Below are 21,902 nucleotides of genomic sequence, written 5' to 3' on the forward strand. Positions count from 1 at the left end.
GAGTGTGGGGCTAAGAGTGAAAGATTCAAATCTTTCTCATCAGCTCTGTGTGTGAGTGATTAGAACAGGTGTGGTGTTGGACCTCTGTGGCTTTCAAACCACAACTGCTTTCATTAAGTTACAGACTGGAAAACAAAATTTAGCAGGAGTTCTGACGTAGAAAGACTTGAAAGGGAACTCAGCAATCTTGTAAACTGAGAGTTGTTTTTTCCACTTTCTGTACCTGCCCCAAATCATCTCTTGTGTTAATCTAAGGGCTGCAACAGGCCATGAGTCAGTCTTGAAACAGTGATGTCCTCTGGTTTATGACAGAAGCTGGACAGTGGTACATGTAGAAGTCAGGGTGGGGGACATGTTCCTGCTATATACTTTCGATTTTGCTGCCTTTATGACTCAGTCTCATTTCTTATATATTCAGGCTGTCTGGCTGCATTTGCATACATTTATTTCTTGTGTGAATATTTGGTATTTCTCCCTGTGGCTGATTACAATACAGAGGAAAAGAACACTTTTATTTTTTGTAGTTGAAAACCTCTCTTTCAGAGCCTTGAGACTAAGATTCAAGATCTTATTATGGATAGACACCAGTGGTGCCCCCAAAGTCCACATGTTAACATGTGTGTTCTTTGTCCCCTGCTCCCTGGCCCATTCCATGTGTAGCCACCTTTGAGTAGGTAACAATTTGACAGATGGCCAATACAATGGTAGTGTTTATGGATCTGATACATTGGAATGGATTGTCTCCAGAGAAGTGACATCTACATCTTTCTTAAACTTGGAAGTGGATATTAGACCACCCTTCTTCCTTACCTGAGGTGTTTTTTCTCCTGTGCAGTGAGAACATAAAACTTTGAATACCTGTGTGGTGAAAACACTTATGCCATCAGTGAGTGATTCAGTATGTTGCAGAATTCTCTGCACTAATGATAGAAATAGTCTTAAGAGGTTTCAGAAAGTAGGTCATATATAGGAGGGATGTTTCTGAATGGTCTTTGATGTTTTAATTTGTTTTTTCTTTCTAGGAGGTTGCTGGAGTCTTCCCTCATTTCGTTATCTCGCTATGATGGAGCAGGATCCCGGGAACATCCAATCTACCCAGATCCAGCCAGGTAGGAGCTAAATGCAGTCTAAAGACATTTAAGTTTTATATGCAAAATCATAACTTCAGGATAGCTCACTGAAACCTCTGGCAGTGGTTCTAATATTGGACTTAATCTCCTTCTTAATGACTTGACATGGAGAAAGAGCAAGTAAGCAGATGCTGTTAAGTCTGGAGGGAAATGAGGAAAACAGGAAGGAATTACTGTTGAAGTAAACATATAAGAATTAATGAAATTATTTGGGATGGAGAACACTAGGTGGCAAACAGGCCCAACAGTAAATGAGCTGTATCACTATATTAAAAATATCTTTTAAAGAAAAATGAATTAAAAACCAAATAGTCTTGAATTCAGTAAAGGGAATTAGGAGCTAGTGTGAGCAGACGTGCTTGAAAGCATGAATTGTCTCCATAAATGTATCTGTACACGAGAGAGCATAGCCAGAAGGTTATGTATACTTAACTAAGAACCAAATACTGACAATTATTTTTGAAAAGTCATGAATCATTGACATTAGCCATAGAAACACCTGTAGTGCTGCTTAATCTTCAAAAGAGGTGGGAGTGTTTCAGAGGACTAGAAAAAGCAAATGTGGCAGTTATCAAAAAGGGAAAGAAATTATCTTTGCAGTTTCTATTTAGTGTATTAAGAAAGCAACAGATGGGATAATGTGACCCAAAGACTCTGTCAGAAGAAATGATAGAATCGTGAACAGCAAGCGGCTTTGGAAACTTTCAAAGAATAAGTCATGACAAATAAGCTTTCTTTAGATGGGTTTAGGAAAGCTATGAATGAGGAAATTCAGTAAGTGTAAAATATATCTGATTTAGCCTTTTGGGGTACCTCTTGCATTGCTGTGTGAATTGAAGGCACTAGGATTTATCATAAAGAAGAGTACAGGAATACCACTGAAAATTAAATCTTGAGTTGCTGAAGGAGATTTGTTGTTTTGTGAGGTTTGGGGGGGAAGTGTTTTCTTCATAATGAACCACAAAATCTGCATTTTTATACTGATGATATTCTTAAGTACAAGTTCTGAAATAAAAGGCCTTGTTGCAAACTGGCCAGATGGTATAAATGTGTTAGTAAATAACTCCTTGCTAACTGTCTCTGTAGATAAAGCCTTACAGAGGTGAAATCTTATATTTGGCTTTTTACCATTTATCGTGAAGAAAGTTGCCTTGTAAAGATAATTCAAAGGCTTAGGAATGATGTAAACAAAACTGTAGTGAAGTGAAAGTAAGGTAGAGTATGCTGCCTGTATATAAGATCCTTGGGAAACCAACCTAGGTGACTGCTGAAGGTCTTGTCAGAAATACTAATAAATGTAAAAGCTTCTAAATGGCAGTTGGTTAAATGGCAGGATTGATTTCCTGGAAAGAGGAAAATTATATTCTACAAATGTTAACCTGAATGTAATAATAGCTTTAAATTAATTTTTGAGTGCCAAAAGCTGCTTAATTGCTGGAAGTGCACAATTCCTTTCTTCTGGAATGCCTTGTCCAAGGCAGGTAGATTGATAGAGCAGGGATTTTAAGAACTGATTGTAGCTCTCTGGGAGCTGCCTTTTAAAAAAGAAAAGGAGGGCCTGCCTAGGTATCTGAATTTTGTTTTCCCCTTCTGTAGATGTCTGCTGTGATGAAGCTCAATAAAATGTATGAAAATGGATCAATGCCTGAGACATTTCCTAGCATAAGGGGCATGGTCAAAAATATTTTTCTACTTGAAGCCATTTTAGAACTGATACAGTGCTCTTCATGTGACAGTTCAAGTGGTTTTAGGTTGTGGTAGAAGCTATAGTAGCTTGAGTTTATAAAGAGCTTTGGAAGAAAAGTCCATTTCGAAATTTTTCTAAGAGGGTTAATTTGTTCCAGTAAATATCACTGTCATGGAGGCATGATCAGTACCAGCTAGAAGTTTGAGTGGAATAGGATTAGAGTCTTCCTCCATAAACCATACCGGTGTGCTGGGCTAGTAGGATATTTTTAACTGTCCCTTTAACTAGTAAGACATTTGAAAAGTGATTAAAGGGAGTGTTTACTGCATTTTGAAAGGTTTTTTGTAGCATCTCAAGTTCCAAATGTAAAGTTATGTCTTTGAAAAGTTAAATAACAAGGTAGAAAAGTGAAACAAAGGTGATATAAACATCTTTATCTGTGTGTGTTTATGTGTTTTAAATATATATTAAAACCATATCTCCTTAAAACCACACTGTCTCCAATGGAGTCTTTTTTTAAAGAGCACATAAGCTACATGATCTGAAAAATTTATTTTTGAGAACGTGTATGTGTTAGTTTTGTTTCTGCATTTACTGTCTGTAATGCTGCTATATTTGAATAACCTAGGTCAGCAGTGAGGCAGGGAGAATATTTTTTGATGTTCCCTCAGATTTAGAATGAATATTTTGATGTAGGCTGCAGCAGTATTTTTCAGTGGCATTGGTGAACTTCACTAAGGTCAGCTTGGCTGTTCTGTCACTCACCACAGTTACCATATGTACTGAACTCAGAAAATAATCTGCAGAAGAATTAAATTAGGCTGTCATTAAAGAACACACAAAATAATGTTTTTTAAATAGAAATATTCAATAAGAATTATATATGCTCCTAGACTGTGTGTATGTACATATATGCATTTTTATATATGTATAATGCATCACAGGGTGTTTGTTAGATATATCTCTAGAAAAAAATCTAAGCAGCTAGAAAGTATTTTATCCCTTACACCTTTCCCTCTGTGTATCAGACTTAAGCTTCTTATGTTGTCTTTGGAAATCTTTTTCACAGCCTATCCAGTGTACACACCATGTGCTGTCAGGAAGCTGAATCTGGCATCTTGTTATCGGTTATGGCCACTCTTTATTGCCTACTCTTTCTTCTAACAGGCATCACCATGCTTTTTCTTCTGGTGACCTGCATAATTTTAGAAGACTACTAAACTCGTTCTTCATACTCTTCTATAAAATTCTCCCTTGGTGTGATAAAAGGAAAAAGAAAAGTTGCAGTGGTTACGCTGCTGGACTGCTGCAACCACTGTTCATGTTTTCCAGTGTTTGCCTTGTTCCTGTGTTCTCTTTTCTCTCTCTGTACATATTACAATGTATATATATATATATATATTTTTTTTTTTTTAAGGCATTCACAAAAGTTTTGGCTTATGGAAAAGCCCAGAGAAGAGAGCAGCTCCTCATTTATTAGTGTGCATCTGTAATGCCTTGCTTTTTTGTATTTGGCCTATTAAGTCTTATGGGGAGTAGAGAGCAGTGTTGTGTTTGTTCAGCAAAGCTTTCTTCTTTCTGTAGGCATGAATAGGTTTAACTTATTAAACAGTGCATAAAAGATTCAGGAGGAATCAAGCTGAGTGTGTTGTTCCTCTTACCCTTTTGATGCTTATTGGCTTAAGTTTTTCCACGCCTGAACCTGTAATCTGTCTCCTAAACTTGTCCTTCCCCCAAATTAGAATTCAAGTCTAACCAAATAAGGCTAATGAAATGATAAATGAAGCATCTGAGGTGTCTGGATTTTAACACTGAGTAAATGTGTCACAGAAAACATGTGTGAGGAGATGTGGATATACACAGGGTAGGAAAAGAGAGTATGTGTTTTCCTGTCTCAAGAGAGTAATACTGGTGGTGTGATAGCTGATGCAAACAAATGCGAAGTTATGGATGAGAGAGAATTAAGAGTTAATTACAGAGGAAAGATTTCCTTTCAGGTCAGATACAAGGATTTTAAAGCTCCACTTAACATAGACCTAGTGGATCTGATGAAATTGCCACTATATAAAATCCCTAGCATTTTGATTACAAAGTAGTTAAAGATGTGAAACCTTTTTTTCTCCTGCATGATATTCCATGGTACTCCCTAACTACCATCAAAATCACAGCATCTTCCTTCATTGTTGATTTGAACAGTGCTGCTGTTTGGCATTGCAGGCAGAGTTCACATGGGGACTGGGCTTGGTTCTTACAAGTGATGCTTACTGAGCTTACTAGAGTGAATTGGTAATAAATTAATCAGTGAGCTCCAGAGAGTACCAAGAAGCAAATTTCTCTCTTCTGTGTATGAGCTTTTTGTCTGTAGGTACTGTGTGGTGCTTCTGCTTGCAAAGGGAATCATGTGGGAGTATAGCATATAAAGGGAAATTTACTTTTCCTTGCTTTCTGTATTTAATCTATCTTACAGATAAAATGCAAACAGTCAGCCTTGTGATAGGCTGTTACTGGCCTGGCACTTGTAGTTCAAAAGGCAAAATGCCTGTCATTCTATACTTATGTAATGGGTGTCTGTGTATCCTTTTATTACTCAGGTTGTCTCCTGCTGCATATTACGCCCAGAGGATGATCCAGTATCTTTCCCGGAGGGACAGTATTCGACAGCGCTCTATGCGATATCAGCAAAACCGTCTCCGCTCTTCCTCCTCCTCTGCTTCCACTTCAGAGAACTCAAGCCCATCTGTGGAGGGAAATGATCTGGAATTTGAAGATTTTGAGTAAGTGTGTGTGCTGCCTAGCCCTCTTGCTTGCATCTGTTGTCAGCACAGGACTGCTTTGTGGTTCCCTACTGTTTATCAATCAAAGACACCTTAGGCTTCTTGTAGGAACAGGTTAAGTAATTCAATCAATAATTAGAGTATTGATTGCTAGAAATAGGTCTTGTCATTTCTGTTATGAAAATTAAGGATGTTTTAGGCTACCTTCAACACATTAGGTATCTCAACTACATTTAGAAGACTGGTTAAATAAAGAAAGTGAGAAGTGAGACTCTTTTTTTCCAATGGAACAGATGGGGAACAAAGAGTTTACTAGAGTTGTCAAATCTTGAGACAGAACAGGAATCACTAAGAGGCTTTACAAAACTTAGTTCTTTTGTCTAAGGCTATGGGAGACAAACATGTCCTGTAGCTTTTTCTTGCTCTACTCTGTAGCTTTTTCAAATTAGCTGACATTCCTGAGATTGGGGTTTTTTGGTTTGGTTTGGAAATTTTTAAAGATTTGGTGGTTGTGAATCTGTGTTGAGGCTTAGTTTCTTGCAAGGAGATAAAAAGGCCTCTTGTGTTAATGTGAGGAATGGATCTGCATCCAAGCCTTAGAAGAATATTCCTGTTAGCCACTGTATTTCCTTCTGAGTGGTTCTGCTGAACTTTTGAAGTTTGTTCTCCAGCATCTGCTTTTGGACTTCCAGTGATACCCACTGTAATCCCAGCAAAAAAAATATTGCAAACCCTTTCTAATAAATGGAAAAGTATAGTAATGTATTCTTTAGATGGCATATAGACCAGAAGCACAGGAATTTAGATTAAAATCCATTCTAGCAGCAAAGAGACTATAACCTTTCTAGCCTGTCTTCAGTAATTTTCTTTTAAATATGGGATTTTCCCTGAGTAGCCTTAAGTATTTCACTGAATTTTCCCCCATTTGTGTATACTGCAATTAAAACATAGGATAATTTGGAGCATGGTTGTAGAAGTAGTCTATGGTTATAGTGTAGTAGAGTGGTGTGTTTAATGGGACCTGTGAACTCCTCAAAAAAATGTGTGTTGTTATGTTGAAACTGCCAGCAAAGGATGCTGTCAACTTCCCTACTATTTTAATTTGCACATTCACTTGCTGCAGTGGCAGATAGTTGGGATGACATGTTGTTAAAGCACCATGTCCTTTGTTTCAGGGTGAAGTCCCTTTCTGAAGGACACTAGTCACACACTAGCTATTCCCAAAAGCAAGATACTAATCCCTTTCTAACTTGCAAGTGGTGGTAGACTATTTTTTTCTTAGAAAGTTGTTCTGTGAAGCTGCCATTTCATGCTCCATCAATTGAATATTCTGAAGTACAGAGTGAGAGAATGTCTTTCCCTCTCATTGTGGCTTTGTTTGTGTAAAATGTAAATGAGGGCAGATAAGGTATTAGACAGTGACTCTTCTTCATTCTCTCAAGCATCCTTGTGGTCTGAAAGAGGAGAAATAGGGTCGCTGCTGGACCTGTTTTTGTGACGTGGGTTTGTTGCAAGCATAGACCTTACTATTTCAATTATTCCATTTTATTTGTCTGGGGCAGCTTGTTCTGCTGGAAAAGTAAAAGATGGTATGTTATTTGTTCACAGAGCCAGGCAAATGCCTGTAAAGAAGTGTGTTCCCCTGCAGATAATGTTCACACAGTAAGAGCACCCAGTCAGGAAAGCAATTCAATCAGCCATACTAAGGTTGTCTTTCATTTCATACTGAGCAAAAAGAAATGTTTATTCCTTAAAGTGCAGTGCCTGAATTTGTTGGTTGAATATTTCATATCCAGTTCTGGTCTGTGTATTGAAGACCTGCTGTCTTTACTTCTCTGCTTCATTATTTCTCTTGGCTGATTAGAGAGTGCTGCTGTGCGGGGTCCTTAGAGCTGGAACTTCTCATGACTCATTTGATTTCTGCTGAGACTTCACAATTAAATGTCTTAAGAGTTCTTGCTTCTCCTTTTGCCTCCTGTATCCCTCCTTCTTTCCTTGTTCACCTGTGCAGTCATGTATTGCTTAATGAATTATTTTTCTTGCTGTGGTTTAGATGCTCTGACTTCCCTCTGTCTCCAGATTAGATATAGGGAAGGGTGTTGCTGCTGTGTCTAGCTGTCTGCAGCTCATGCTTTTCTCCAGAAATACAGGGAACTTTTTTTTTTTTCCATAAAAGCCAGAAAATTGCCTTGGTACCTTATCTTTCTAATCTAGCTAATATAATTGGTAAATAATCTCTTTTTGTTTCCCAGAGATAAGGAAAAAGATGTAAGGGATATTAAACATCAGTAGGTTCTACTGTGCATAGAGCACTGGGCAAAGAGTGAACTGTGTGCTTGTGCCAGATGCCTGGGCAACAAGCCTTCCTCTGCTTTCGTATTTTCTGGGATTCAGAGTTTTTTTCTCCTCAAAAATTCATTTTGTCTTTTTTCCAGTTTCTTTACCTAACAGCCTAGTAAGGGGTATGAAGAACTTGGCCTATGCACTGTTTGTGTGCTTATGGGCTCTAAATTTAAGTTAAAGCCTCTCCCGTGTCTCAGTCAAGGGTGAATTCATTCATAAATACATTTAGTTTGTGGTAACAATAGAAGTAGCGTTGGTATAAGAATCTGAAGAAGTGCTTTTTATAGGTGTTAGTAATATCCTTCTTTTGCACCAGCTCTTACGGACAGTAGAGGAGGAGGGAGACACACTATACTTGTGTTTTTTAGTCTAATAAGATGTTCTCTCTCTACATGTGCTCCCTGTGTTTAACTTGTCTCTGTTGTCATCTTACTGCTGATTGAATGCAAATGTCAACTGTAAACTTAGTCATGTCTACATAAAAGCATTTGATACAGTTTGTAAGATATATACAGATTGTAATATTAGGTTTTTACCAGGTAGATTGATATGAGTGGGTTTTAAGGTTAGCTTTAGTAGAATCCTAAGCTAAAATGAAAAGACTTCCTGAGTTGTGGAATAAGAATCTTTGAATGAAGAATGACATTACTTTAGTCTTCCAGCATAACTGGTAAAAATAGGTTCTTTACAAATTATAAGTGTTGGACTTTCTAATTACAAGTTCTTATTTGAGTATCTCATGTTTGCATCACATAGTAAATTGAGATTTTTAAAGCTAAATTATTTTGACTTTTTCAAGAACTTTGATTTGGTTTCTTCTATAGACTTCCTTTAGTCTAGAACAGCTCTCTGATACTGAAGACTGTAGGTGATGCTTCTAGGACTCCTTAGATAGTGCAATCTCATTTATTTTATTTGTAATTCTGAATTTGTCACCATAATAAGAATGTGAAGGTGTTTCTGGAGGTGAATTTTGGCCATCTATGTCCCTATGTCTGCAGTAACTACGGGAACAAATACAGAAATACAGGTTTGTTTAAATCTGTCAGACTGAAAAGCAGATATATAGGGACAGCGCACCGGCTCTGAAAGCCTGAGTCAAACCCTTCACTACAGTTCAAAAAAGGCTTTCAAGCTAAGGCTAAAGGTGTGACTGTGGCTGACTCTTCTGTCTACTTTCAAGAATGGGCTTCCTGACAGAATATAGATGAGAAGGAGCTTGGAGATGACACTATTTTCATGTCTCCAGCTTTTCCCTGTTCTGTTTTATCCTTTCTTCTTCCCTGTAGGAGGGTTTGTGCTGGCATGGATCCACTCACTTGTGCCATTATCATAGACTAGGAAGGTTTTTATTGCGTCTCTATAACAAGATGGGCAGGCCTGAAGTCTTATTTTAGTGCTTCATCTGTTTAATTTCTTTTGAGGCACCACAAGCATCTGGAAAGAAAGTATAAGAACTGTAGGCACTGTTTTAGTGAGACCCTAATGGATCTTATAGTTTTGTTGGAAGCAGGCTCTTGCTTTGCAAAGATGATTAATCACTTAGGGAAAGCTTGCAAGATTCAGAGTGATGTTATTTGGCTTTGTCACTTTAAAATCCTTTTGTTTAAGGCATGTTGTGGACCAAGAGTTGTATTTTCTCAGATGGATTTCTTGCAAGGGTCTCCTCATAAGTGCATAAGATACATGAGTATCCATCATACTTGCCTCCTGCCAGTTTTGGTTGCTTTATTGACACTGTCTTGGCAAGAACTGCCAAATTTAAATTCTTCCAACTGCCTCTTGTCTTGAAAGGTTCTAAGATCACAACCTGCCAGCCAACTGCCACTGTATTAAAGCTGCAAGTCTTACTTCCAATGTCTTGTATGTAATTTTCATTCATTTTGGGGAATAGTATGGTAGATTCTTTTTGGCCTCCTTAAGCCAAATGTTTGGTTTGTAGAATATCATGGTAGATTATTTTTGGCCTCTTTTATAGGTGAAATGTTTGGTTTGTGAGTCTGGTTTGTGTCATAGTTATTGCTCCACTTCAAGCTGGCATTCTGGTTTAACTTTTGTGTTAAGAAGAAAAGTGCATATCTGATTAGACATTTGTGTGAGATATCCAGGCAATCACTCTTCTGGAAAGTCTTAATTTAAAGTATGTTTTGTTGTTAGCTTCTTTAGGAATCTTAACTGGGGCACTAATACTTGACAATATTAATTAGTAACTGTCTGGATGCAATTGTCTGAACTAACATTAAGCACTGGGACAGAAAAGGGAAGACAATGGCTGTGACAATGTGGTTACTCAGTAGTGTATATTTGGGTAGTAGGTTTGGTTTTGGATTCTGTTCTCTGTATTGCTGCTCAAGTGGAATGATAGAAGTGAATTTTGAGGAGGGTTTTGTGTCATAGTGAGAATAAGCATGTGGTTTGCTTGATAAATGAGACAGAAAGATTTTGGAAAGTTTGAATGAAGGGAGAGGTTGGAGATTGCCAGTTACTGAAATAACTTCTTCCTTACCCTTGTGATGGGAATCCGTGTGTGTTTAAATCCAGTCTCTTTCTTTTTAGTCTGACTATTTGCTAGAGACACAATGCAATGGGAGTACTAACCTGCAGCAGTGCAATCCATTCACTGTGCACTGTCTGACACAGTGAGAGCACATGGGTAGAACTTGGACTCTTTTTGTAAAGTCTTGGTCTTTACTGCCCTCCTTTACAGCTCTCCACTGTGCACTCATAAATTTCAAAGTGTTTTTTTCCCTATCTGACAACCTTCAATTTCTACAAAAGAAACTTCTTCAAATAGTAACCAGGTTTTCTTGGCATGAGAAAGGAGAGATTGGAATGATTAAAGCTTTTTTATGACACTTTAAATAAGTATAGAGCTTTTGATCTACAGCTCCAGAATGCTGAAACAAGCTCTGTCATTGTAGAGAGAGAAGCATGAGGAATCCCAGAGGTAAAGAAAAAGCTTTACTTTGTTGGGGGTCTGTAGGTTAATGGGATGCCAATGTTTAAGCTCTCATAGGACATAGTGAAGGTGGATAAGAGAGATTACTTGATCAGTGGTAGCCTTTTGTTGTAGAGATAGTGGTATCAAATCCAAATGACAAGATTTCTAAAAGCAATTAGGGTGGGGTTTTTAATTTTTCTCCTTGCCATCCTGATGTTTGTATCTGAAGTTAGCAAAAGACACACAGGAGATGTGAGAATCTTAATAGGCTCTTTGTGTCATTCAAGTGCTGATAGAAATGGATTTTTAGGGTTCATGCCAGGTCAGTGTACTGCAGAAAATGTAGCCTTTTTTCCTGGAAATCTTAGATGGGACAGTTTGTTATCTGTCTTGAGCATCTACAAATAATGTTCTTGATAGCAATTTGCTATTTGAGTTCACATAAAGCAGGATTGCTATTTCTTTCTTTCTTCCCAGAACTCCTTTATCTGTTTTTGTGGTTTTTTTATCTGCCTTTGTTTCTTGCCTCATATGGTACTGCATCATTGTTTTTGATGAAGATGGGCCTTTACAAAACTGGCTTTCAAAGCAGATGCAAATATGTGTAACTTGGTGGTCACTTTTTAGGTTTTTTTCTTCTCTGCTAGAGGTTTCTGAAGCAGTTACCACTGGGATGTCGCTTCCAGATACAAAGCAACTTATTTTAACTGTTTTCATCATCTTAAACACAGTTTCAGGCTAAGAAGTTTACAGAGTGATACTGAACCTACTCTTTGAACTCAATTTTTCAAGGATTAGTTAGTGTTAGCTTGTCTTGTGATCTACTCATAGTAGCCTGCAGCTTCACTTTCTCTGTTATTTTAATATTTTATCTTTTGTGACAGTCTTCTGTATTACCCATATCTTGGTCATAATGTCTAGTAATGCTGCATGGATGCAGTGAACAGGCAATAACTATTTCCTTGCAGCAGTACTGCAGGATTTTGCTAACCTCTCCAGTGTAATGTTGCTTTACCATTAAGTCACATTCCAGCAAGGCAAATGTCTTCATATCAGGGTGGTGCAAGATTGCGTGCCTTTAGAAAAGTGGCAGTTGCCAGAAAAGCTCCTGTCATAGTCCATACTGTTGCCTGAGTCCGTAGAAACAGTTTTGATGTCAAGATGGTACTTCTGAGTTTTTCTGCCAAATCTAAACTCCATCCATTTCTTTCCTTTTGCTTTTATTTTGTGTCTGTGCAACTCAGAAGTCAAACTAGGTCACCTAGTAGCTGAAGTCCACTCTTAATGAGAGTAATTAGGAAGCAAGTTGTTACTGGTTTGTTGGTGGCCATGCAAAGCATATTTCAATTCTGTTTCCTTTGCAAGCATAACAGTGCAACATGTTTTTTTTTTTAAGAGATAAAAGTTGATGCCTCTCTAGCTTTGGCTGCTGATGTTTGTGCTTTCTAATGCTTCACTGTAGTTATGAAGTGTATCAGTCTTATTCTACAACAGTATCATCAAATTGTGAGCCTACCACACAGTGAGGTGATGAAAATTAGAAATAACTGGATTATGTGCCTAGAAAAGAGTGAGTGCTTCATTGTAGTTCAAGATCAGTCTTTCTCTGAAGCAGTTGTCCTTGGCATTTTACAGGCAAGAACTGCTATTTCTTTTGACCTCTCATATGTGATGTTTTTCTGAAACACTTGATCTTCTGAAGTGCCATTTTTAGTCTTGTAAATACATTTTCCTCTGAACAGTGCTGTGAGAGGTAATCAAGGTTGGGGGGTTTGTTTCTCTTTGGTCAGCAAAGCCATTAGTAACTCAGCAGTCTGCTATTTTATAGGAACTTTTAATTGATACATAGACACACATTTTCTCTGGTGGTCCTTCCAAAAAGCTCCTAGTGAGAGATTGGCATTTCAGCCTTCAGAAGAATGCTGAATGATGGAAAGGCTTGAGCGACTTGTCTAACTCCTTTATCAATTGCTGTGTTAAAAATCTATTCTAGTTCCTGTCTCTCCAGCTGGCCACCATCACTCTTGGTAGTTTGTCTACTATTTTTATTCTTCAGTTGGTTTTGGCTTCCAGTCTTACACTTGGGACTTTGCTCCACAGTCCTACGTTTAGTGCCAGGAAAGTATTTTTGTATAACAAATGCCTTTTTTTTTTTCTCTTTTTTCTTGTTGTTTCTCTCAGTTCTTCCTTAAGTATTTCTTTAGTAATGACCATATCCTTCAAAGATGGGTTTATAAATGTATAACTTTTATTTTTACCAGATCATGTGTGTTCTTTTAGATATAGTTTAAAAGAACTATACAGTAGTCATTTTAATCTATGAATGTCAATAATTGTACCCTTTTTGATAGAACCTATGTTCATGACTTCCTTCTTTGTATCTACTTGTGGAAATAACTCTCTTCTTAGATAAGTTAATTGTCTTTAATGTTTCATCTTTAATATAATCCTGTTTTTAGGTGAGATACACTTGTTGTCAGAGCCAGAAGTAGGGTGATCCCCTTTTTCTGGTTTGAGTTTGTAATTTCTCCAAGTCTTGAGGCTTGTGACTAAAGTAGCACATACTGTATGGAACCTTTATTTTCGAGTAAGACACTAGTCTAACTGATCCAGGAGATACTATTTTAGCTACTATGCCCCGATACAGAATTACAGCAGACTTGCAGTGTGGCTTTTCCTTTTGTCTTTCAGGAAGCCTGTCACTCACTAAAATATTCAGAATGACAATGTTTTATATGTTTTGTGTTTACACCTCTATTTTGGGACGCTTATTTACTAGAAGTGCTCTCATTTTTCTCTAAATTGATTTCTGTTAGATGCTCAGGATCTTGCAGGATCAGACAGATTAAAGTGTTAATATCTGGTATTTGCTGCTCCTCTCAGTGGTGAAGCTAATAGCTAACTTTCTGTCATAGTGTTCTCAACACTGTTGTTGTTGTTACCTTACCCATCAGGATAGTGCTGCAAAGTAATCATATTCTCAGAACCACCAGCAAAAGTGATGTTCCCTTCATCATCTTTTTCCCTACTTCTATACCCTTTGTAAAACACAGAGCACGCTTTGTCTTGGAGTACTATGTAACTTTAGAAGAGTACACTCCTCTAAAGGTATGTATCATCTCTTTTCATCCAAATCAGTAGTGAATCCTGTGAGGTGAGTTGCAAGATTTCAGGATCTGCTTCTGCTTTAGTATGGCCAGTTTAATATGACATCTTCCAGGAACCCTCTTTAGAGGGCTTGCAGTGAGGCCTGACCAACCACTAAAGCCAAATGAGTTTACAGTGTATGATAACCTCCTCTGAGCTCTTGATAGGTCCTTTGGGCTGCTCCTGCTCGCCATCCTATCTCCTCTGAAGTAACCTACTGCAATTAACAAAAAAAAAAATACAGCAAGTCAGTACAGATAGTTTACATTTTCTCAGTGCTTCAAATATTGTTTATTTCTGCTACATGAAGATGGTGCAACTTCCAGTGTCAACCCTAAAGGAAAGTAGTAGATGCCACTCAAAACAATTATTTAGCATTTCTATTGTACATGAGTGTCTAACCTCTACAATACAAATTGATTTATCATTTTAAATTGGATTACATGAAACGTGATAAAATGCTGAAAATATGAAACAATTGGCTTGATGTGATACAATTTGAGTCTTCTGAACTTACATAGCTTACTGGTGCTGGCTTTGATAATTAAATGGCTTTTCAAAATGGTCATTGTTGACCTAATTCTATTGGCAGTGTAGTCAGTGAGGGTTTTAATATTGACTACAATGGGAACAGTTAGACCAACAGATTGCATTAGAAATCCCGTTCTGTGTGTTTAATTTCACTTCCTGATACAACAATCTCTAAATATTAAAGTGAATTCATGCCAAGACAGAAAAGCAGAACATGGCACTTTTTTGTCCTTACTGTCTTCTGTATCTACTGTTATTAGTGCAGTAGCCAAGTTACCGGATGAAAAAGAATGCCTTTTTCTCCAAACTTTAGGATGCAAAATTTTGTATCTCTCTCTGTCTCCAGAGCTGGTATTGCTGGTCCATTAAATTTACATTGGTCAATTTTTATCTCAACAAGCAAACAAGACAACAGAATAAAAATCCAAGGGGATTTGACTGTCTTATCCAATTTAGGATAAACCTGCATCCTTCTTATGCCCTATTAAATGTCCATAATTCTCCTGAATGTTTGGGAATTGCTTCCTTTTCATGCTCCATTGTAGGTTGGTGTTATATTACTTCTCCGCTACCAACTTTTATTCTCAACATCACTGTTTTGATTTGTCCCACCATGGTATCTGAATAAATGATGAATAACCTGAATTTTGAGCCAGACCTTAGAAGTTATTTTGACCATTTGTTGGTTCTTGCAGTTTTCCTGCTGAGACAAATTAGTCTGTTAATAATTAGACTATTACGTTTCCCTTGTCACCTTGCTGTGGTTTATTTAATTTACTTTAGCAAGGTTATTGAGTTGCTTTATAGCAGAGGATTTTTTTATGTACACACACACACACACACACACACTGAGGGATTTGCTTTCCACTTCTGCAGGTAATGTTAATTAAACTATCCACTGTGAATCATTAGCTAATGAATCTGTAGGTAGTTGACACTAAATAGAAAGTAGAACATTAGATCTTCATCAGTACTTTAGGGAGCCTTGGAAACTTCTCATTTCTTGCTGGAGTGCTTCACGCTGGCACTGCAGTGTGCTAACATCTGCTCTCCTCCCGCTGTCAGCAGGCTGTATGAGGTACAGAAATAACACAAAGTGCCACCCATTTTCACTGATCTGTAGGGCATTCTTTATTTTCCTTTTTAGAGGACGCAGAAATAATCTTCAGCTGGCACCAGGGTAATATCAGCAATTCTAGCTTTGCAACACTAGACTAGACACTCTTGCATGCAGTTGTTGAGCATTGGAGTTTACATATAAATGACTCTATTAATTAGCAGTTCAGAGTAATGTTTAGTAATATTCTTCTTTACCCCAGGGGAGTGTATCTTACACTTCTACTTACAGTAAATATGAATTCTATCATTCTTGAAGGATAGCCACTGTTTCTTACTCCCTACAATCTTGAGTTACAGAACAGGTGGCCATTGGGATGTGAGTTTTTTGGTTTTTTTTTTGTTTTTTTTTTTTTTAAGTCATGTTGAAAGCACATGTCTGTCTTTTGAATTAGTAGAGGCTGTCTCTGTCATGGTGAAAACTGAAAAAAAAGCCTAGGCTATATTTTCCTCTTTTCCCATATTGTCATGAGATTTTGTGCACAGTAAATAAATAGGGAAGTACAGGATGGACTTCTCACATCAGAAAGTCACCTTGGTTAGAAAATGATTTTGTGGATGCTAAGACCTGTGGCTAGTGGCAATCGAAAAAAACTTGAATAATTAGTTCCTCTAGGTCTCTTGATTTAGTCTGTAGACTTTGCCCTTTTTTTTCCTTTTGTTTGCTGGAGCTAATTCCTCATTCCTTTTGAAACCAGCTGCTGAGATTCTCTTCATCTGGAGAGTTCTGTAGAGTGTAGTCCTGCTCTTTTTCCTCTTGCTGATATTTGTCCATTTCAAAAGTATCTTCCAATTCTAGTAAATGTCCAAAGCAAATGCAAGCCCTGAGAAAGGTTTTGTTGCTTTTCTCCCAGGTTTGCATATCAGTGTTGTTTCAAAAGGTGCTACATAGAGGTTTTTAAAAAGTGTTTTTTGTCTTCTGCAAGCTCTTACTGAGTGTGGCAAGATCTGGAACATGACACCTTTTTTTCCTTTGGTCTTTTCTCTTTAGCAACAAAAGTTGATATGTCAGCACTCAAGTTTGCAGGTTTCCTTCTGTTATTGATCTGCATCTTAATAGGCTGGAGGCCTGTGATAAAAGAACAGCAGTAGCTTTTACATTTCTGATCTCAGCAACCCTGCTGGTTACACAAAATCTTGAGGGTGAGATGCGGCTTTAGCTGTGAACTGCAAATGCTGCATCTGCAGTGGGAGGAGAAATGGAAGCTTTGAGCTTGGATTTAGATTTGGTTTTGGTGAAATAGCTTGAAATGTTAACAAGCTTTGCAGAAGAACCTCTGCTTTTGTGTTCCTGGGTTCTTCAAGTGTGTGGGAAACAACCACGTAATAGACTTTCTTCTCAGCCCACGTTTCTTGCTCACTGACTTCAAAAAAAGCAAAACAAAAAAAAATTATAAAATGCGCAGCTTGCTGGAGTGGGTTCGAAATGTGCTGCTAGTGCATTGCATAAGGAATATTTCGTTTCCTAGTGATTTCAAGGCTCTGCAAGTAATGTTCTCCCCACAACAGCTTGGGAAGGAGACAGGGCTGCAATTACAGATGGGGATTTGGAATCCACGGAGAGCAGACTTGTTACTTGTGCAAGGTCATACAGAGAGTAAATTTCTGAACAAAGAAGTTGGCACTGTTAAGGTCTCTTTCAGAACTCCAGAGTCGCTAATGGAGTCTCATTATTTTCCTTGCAGTTTTAGTGCTATATAATTGCAGGTCCCCTTGTGGCCTAGGAATGCAATATCAGGAATTTTGTGTGATGGTGAAGGTCCTCCGGTTTTGTCTCCTGCTTGTTGTACAGCTGTAATTACCAAAATCAGACTGGGCCACCTGTGATTTTGTCTAGCTTCTATCTTGAGACTTACAAGAATAGCAGCTCTGCAGCGTCTCCGTGAAAGCCTATATAGTGTTGCACTGCTCTCCCGGGGAAGTGCCTTCCTGTGTCTGCTGTGGGACAATGAATGCTAGACCCTTTCTCCTTGTTCCCCAAGGCCCAAACATTTATTGTGAAACAGAATGAGATGTTAAGGAGGTGAAATTTTGTCTGATACCACCTAACATTTCTGATTTAACTGGAAGAGCTTATGAAAAGTGAGATAGTTTTAAGAACTGATGGTCAAAATTCTGATGTTCCTCTTTTATTTGCTCAGGTGCTGATATTGATTCATTGATTCTGTGTGGTTTTTTGATGCTTTTGGGACATTGTCAAACGGTGAAGAAAGTGGACTTTAAAGTTACCCTTATATAAAACTGGTATAGGATTTGGTACAGTTACTTGTGTGACTTTGGAACATTGGAAGCATAAGAACCGTTGAATCTCTGTAGCATACTCAGGTTGACTAGGTGATGTCACTGATGTTTTGTTTTCTTGGAAAATACTTCTATTACATAGTATGTGTAATGTTCAATAATTTTCTTTCTTTTGCTGAAGGGACAATGGAGACCGATCCAGGCACCGAGCTCCCCGGAATGCCCGCATGTCTGCACCATCGCTGGGGCGCTTTGTCCCAAGGTAAGGCATCTATGTGTAAGAGCAAAAGGTGTGGAAATCCTGGAGGTACCAGCAGCACAGCTTTCTGGTTCTTTCAGGTGGATTCATTTTCTTGCACAGGGCTTCTTTATCCTTGGTTTGCAGTTTCTGGGACTCCCAGGATTGCATGCTAGTATAAGCTGCTCATCCTGTGATGTTTAATAGATAGCGTGGTCTTAGTGGTTTTTGCTTACAGGTTGAGGTCACAGTGTGAAGGCAGAGCAGGAAGAGAAAATAATCTGATCAGAGATTCTCAGCACAATGTGCTGGTTTGTGATTAGGAAACTGTTGTGGGAGGTAGAGGATTTGTTTAGTGCTGATCTTTGCAGCCACGTTGATCAGAGGAGGATCTAATCTGTAATTTACTTTTTGCTTGAAGCAGGGAAGCAGTTGGCTAAGCAGAGGATTCCAGCCTTTCCTCTACTGTAGTCTGTTGGAATGTAATCATATTTCCTCAGAGTAATTGCAGTGGCTCTTCAGGACTGTAGTACACAGGATGGCTTTCTCCATGTTTTACTCTTTGTTTTGCAGACGCTTCTTGCTGCCAGAATACTTGCCTTATGCTGGGATTTTCCATGAACGAGGGCAGCCTGGCTTGGCCACCCATTCCTCTGTCAACAGGGTCTTGGCAGGTAATGATATTTCTTTGTTTGCAGTAGTCATGTATTTTAGTGGTGTTTTCTCATTAATCTGAGCAGAGAAGCATTGATGGCATTGATGAAGAAAATTATTTCCAACTTTTGATGTTCTGTTTAAGTTGTCTGAAGCAAGAGAAAGGACTGTTGGATTGATGTAGTAAGCTGTCATTCAAGTGCTTGAGCATTGCAGATTCCATGCTTCAGGTATATATGTGGAAGTGTCTGCATGAACTGGGGACGGGTGTTAACAATTCTCCCTTTATTTAATTTCTTTCTCTATTCCTAGATGTCTTTTTTTAAACAACCTGACAGACTAATGATCAGCTTGCTGCAGGTCCTTTTAATTGAATTATAGGGTGCCTTGTTCATGTTCCGGCTAGGAAGATGCACACAAGGCAATGTGGGATTCAATTAGGATCTTAGTAAGTGCATATTAAAAAGCTCAACTGCCACCACATAGGCATTTGGGAGCCTTAGAGGGCAAGCGGAGGTGGAAAGGGAGGTGGGGGAAAGAGGAGGAGGAGGAGTATGGCAGTCTGGGAGTTCATGAATGAGATGGTTATAGATGACACATATCTTGAGGGTGAGTCTTTTTTGGCTGGCTCTGAGTTGCTCTGTAATTAACCCCAGTGCGGGGGAGTAATTTTGGAGCTTGGGGAAGAACAAGAGATGATGTATGGACAGGTAGGTTGGGATGTGGTTTTCCTTGTCCTTTAGGTAATCACAGGACCAGAACTGAAAGGAGTGCTGAAAGGTTTCTCAAGAGGTTGCATGACTCTTTATCTTATCCTTAGGCACAGTCAACTATGCCTAAGCCATTTTTGACAGGATTTATCTAACCTGTTTTTATTGGAGTTTTCCCAATCATTTTGGGGTAAAACTGGTGCCGGTTTTGCAGTGCTGGTTTAGTATGGCAGTAGTCTTGTCTTTGATAATAGATTTCCATCATCTTCCTGGACATTCTGTCTCCCTGGACATTTTGGGCTGAGTGGCTGCTAGTGCTTTTGAGTTGTAAGAACTCAGCCAAAGTCTCATCCAAAGGACCTCTGCTTGTATCCCTTAGGAAACAGTGGAGCTAACCTGTAGCGTTAGCTGATGCATGTACTTGCCTGTGCTTGCTGCCTATGTGGGCTTTGGCTGTTGGCACATGGAAGTAGCACACTGGCAGATAATTACTTGCTGCCAGGCAACACTGCAGAACTCTTGTGTCGCCCAGCTTTGCTTGAGACACCTGCCTTCATCCCTCCTCCAGGCCTCCTTGCAGTTTGCCTGTCCATTGTGGCTGGGAAATAGCTTGGCTGTTTCATCTACATCTTTTGGGGAATTTGAGCCCCAAACCACACGTTTGCTTTTTCTTGCATATATGCCAAGAATAACAAAGAAAGACAGAAACTGTAATCATGGAAGTTTCAAAAAACAAGATCAGTCTTTTCTGTGTGCTGCTGTGCTGAGCCTTTGTAATGCAAGGTTTGTTCACTCTGGCAGTGTCATGGAACCTCACACTGGAATGGCTGGGACTCCACAGTAAAGGCTTTTGTTGACTTAAATATAAAATTAATTTTTCCAATGCAGTAACTGCTTGTGTTGTGTTGTTTTAATATTTGGTTTATTTTACCCATGCTTTCAGCTTTCAAAATGTTTTTTTACATCCGTGCTAAAAACTTGTGATATGTTGCAGGAAAAAGGAGAGTTGGAAGTGCAAATATTAGGTGGAGGTGTGACAGGCAAGAACTAGAAGATGAGGTTGCAATTGTGGAATAGCCAGAGAATTTCTTATACTTGTTATGTTGGTCAGCAGCATTGTCATGTTCAGTATTGTATTTCAGAGCCATTGAAAGTTACAGTACTGATAGTATATTTTCCTTTATATTTAGCCTGTGCCAAGGCTTGTGGTACCTCTTTCTTCAGTATCATAGTGAAAAACCTCTATTCAAACTCAAAAGTACTTTAACCCTGGCCTGGTAGTTATGGGTGAGGCTGACAGCCTTGGCTGAGGAAAAAATCAGTCGTCTTATTTTCCCATTAACAAAGGCTAATCTAAGCTCGAATGCTTTGAATTACTTCATTCTACTATGCATCCAAACTGTCGTTTTTGAATTATGTTTAAATATAAGAATGTCAAATGTATTTCTTATGTGACCTCTACAGCATTTGAGAAGAGATACCAAAAACCTGTATTGCTAACCTGACAGTTATCTAAAAACTGACAGCAGACTTCTGTGATCAAGTAAGACTGAGAGCTGCTGTTTGGGAAAATACATCCAATTGTACTTCTGCTCCTGTCCACTGCCACATTTACTGCTATATGCTGAGAGGAAATCAAAGGAGCAGATGGAGATCTTAGTGTGTGAATTACTGTGATGTGCTGACTAAATTTCTTAATGTCAGAGCTCATGCTGTCAGGTTCTGTCCGTTTACTTTCAGCTCTCTACTTTATGTGAACAGCTTTCTGTTGTTTAAGTGTCATTCTCACGCAAGTGTTAGGCAGACAATCGCTGCACACTAGGGAGGACTCCCTTGAGACTAAATCCTTACAGTCAAGTTCAAAGAACCTCTAAAAATTACAGGTTATCTTTGCAGATGGACTAGTACAGCAATGCAGTGGGTTGGGCACAATGACTAACATGCCAGGCAGAGCTTAGGTCAAATCAGAGTCCTTTGTACTAGTCCGGGTACTGGTGGCCACCCTTGTGCCAAGGCACTTCCAGGTGAAGAATGGGAAAGGCGGCAGCAGATGGGTAGAATAGGTGGGAGCCCAGGGGGAGAATGAAGAGATGCCAGTTGACATGACAGACAGGGACATTTCTTTGCCAGCAGCCCAATTTGCATGGTGCACTGGAACAGCAACTTGCCCCAGTAGCACCTGCCTGCCTCATCTCCTGCTGCAGTTCAGATCTCTCAGCTGATGCAGAATGCTGCATCACTGTGTTTTCTGGCACCAAGTAAAACACCATGTGAAAATATATTACATCAACATTGTTACCTTTAGCATTGAAACTTGTAATCACACCAAAAAGTGTTGGTAGTTTGACAAGTTATATTTTTCTGTAAAGTCTATGTTGATTGGCAGTAAT

The 21,902-nt window shown here is 38.7% G+C and overlaps 1 protein-coding gene across 7 annotated transcripts in view; it reads left to right on the plus strand.

Annotated features, from left to right (window-relative positions):
* The window catches only part of AMBRA1 (autophagy and beclin 1 regulator 1), a 123,951-nt gene that overhangs the window by 31,202 nt on the left and 70,847 nt on the right, over positions 1–21,902 (plus strand). For 4 of the 7 annotated variants that reach the window (XM_021533387.4, XM_021533385.4, XM_021533389.4 and 1 more), the window contains 4 exons: positions 1,023–1,109; positions 5,409–5,591; positions 18,089–18,172; positions 18,722–18,822. In XM_021533387.4, the coding sequence (XP_021389062.1) occupies positions 1,023–1,109; positions 5,409–5,591; positions 18,089–18,172; positions 18,722–18,822 (455 nt within the window). The remainder of the gene's footprint in view (positions 1–1,022; positions 1,110–5,408; positions 5,592–18,088; positions 18,173–18,721; positions 18,823–21,902) is intronic. The other 3 variants (XM_021533386.4, XM_085581793.1, XM_085581794.1) reach the window with 1 other exon arrangement.

The sequence above is a fragment of the Lonchura striata genome, chromosome 5 (genome assembly GCF_050655825.1).
Source record: "Lonchura striata isolate lonStrDom1 chromosome 5, ASM5065582v1, whole genome shotgun sequence".
NCBI lineage: Eukaryota > Metazoa > Chordata > Aves > Passeriformes > Estrildidae > Lonchura > Lonchura striata.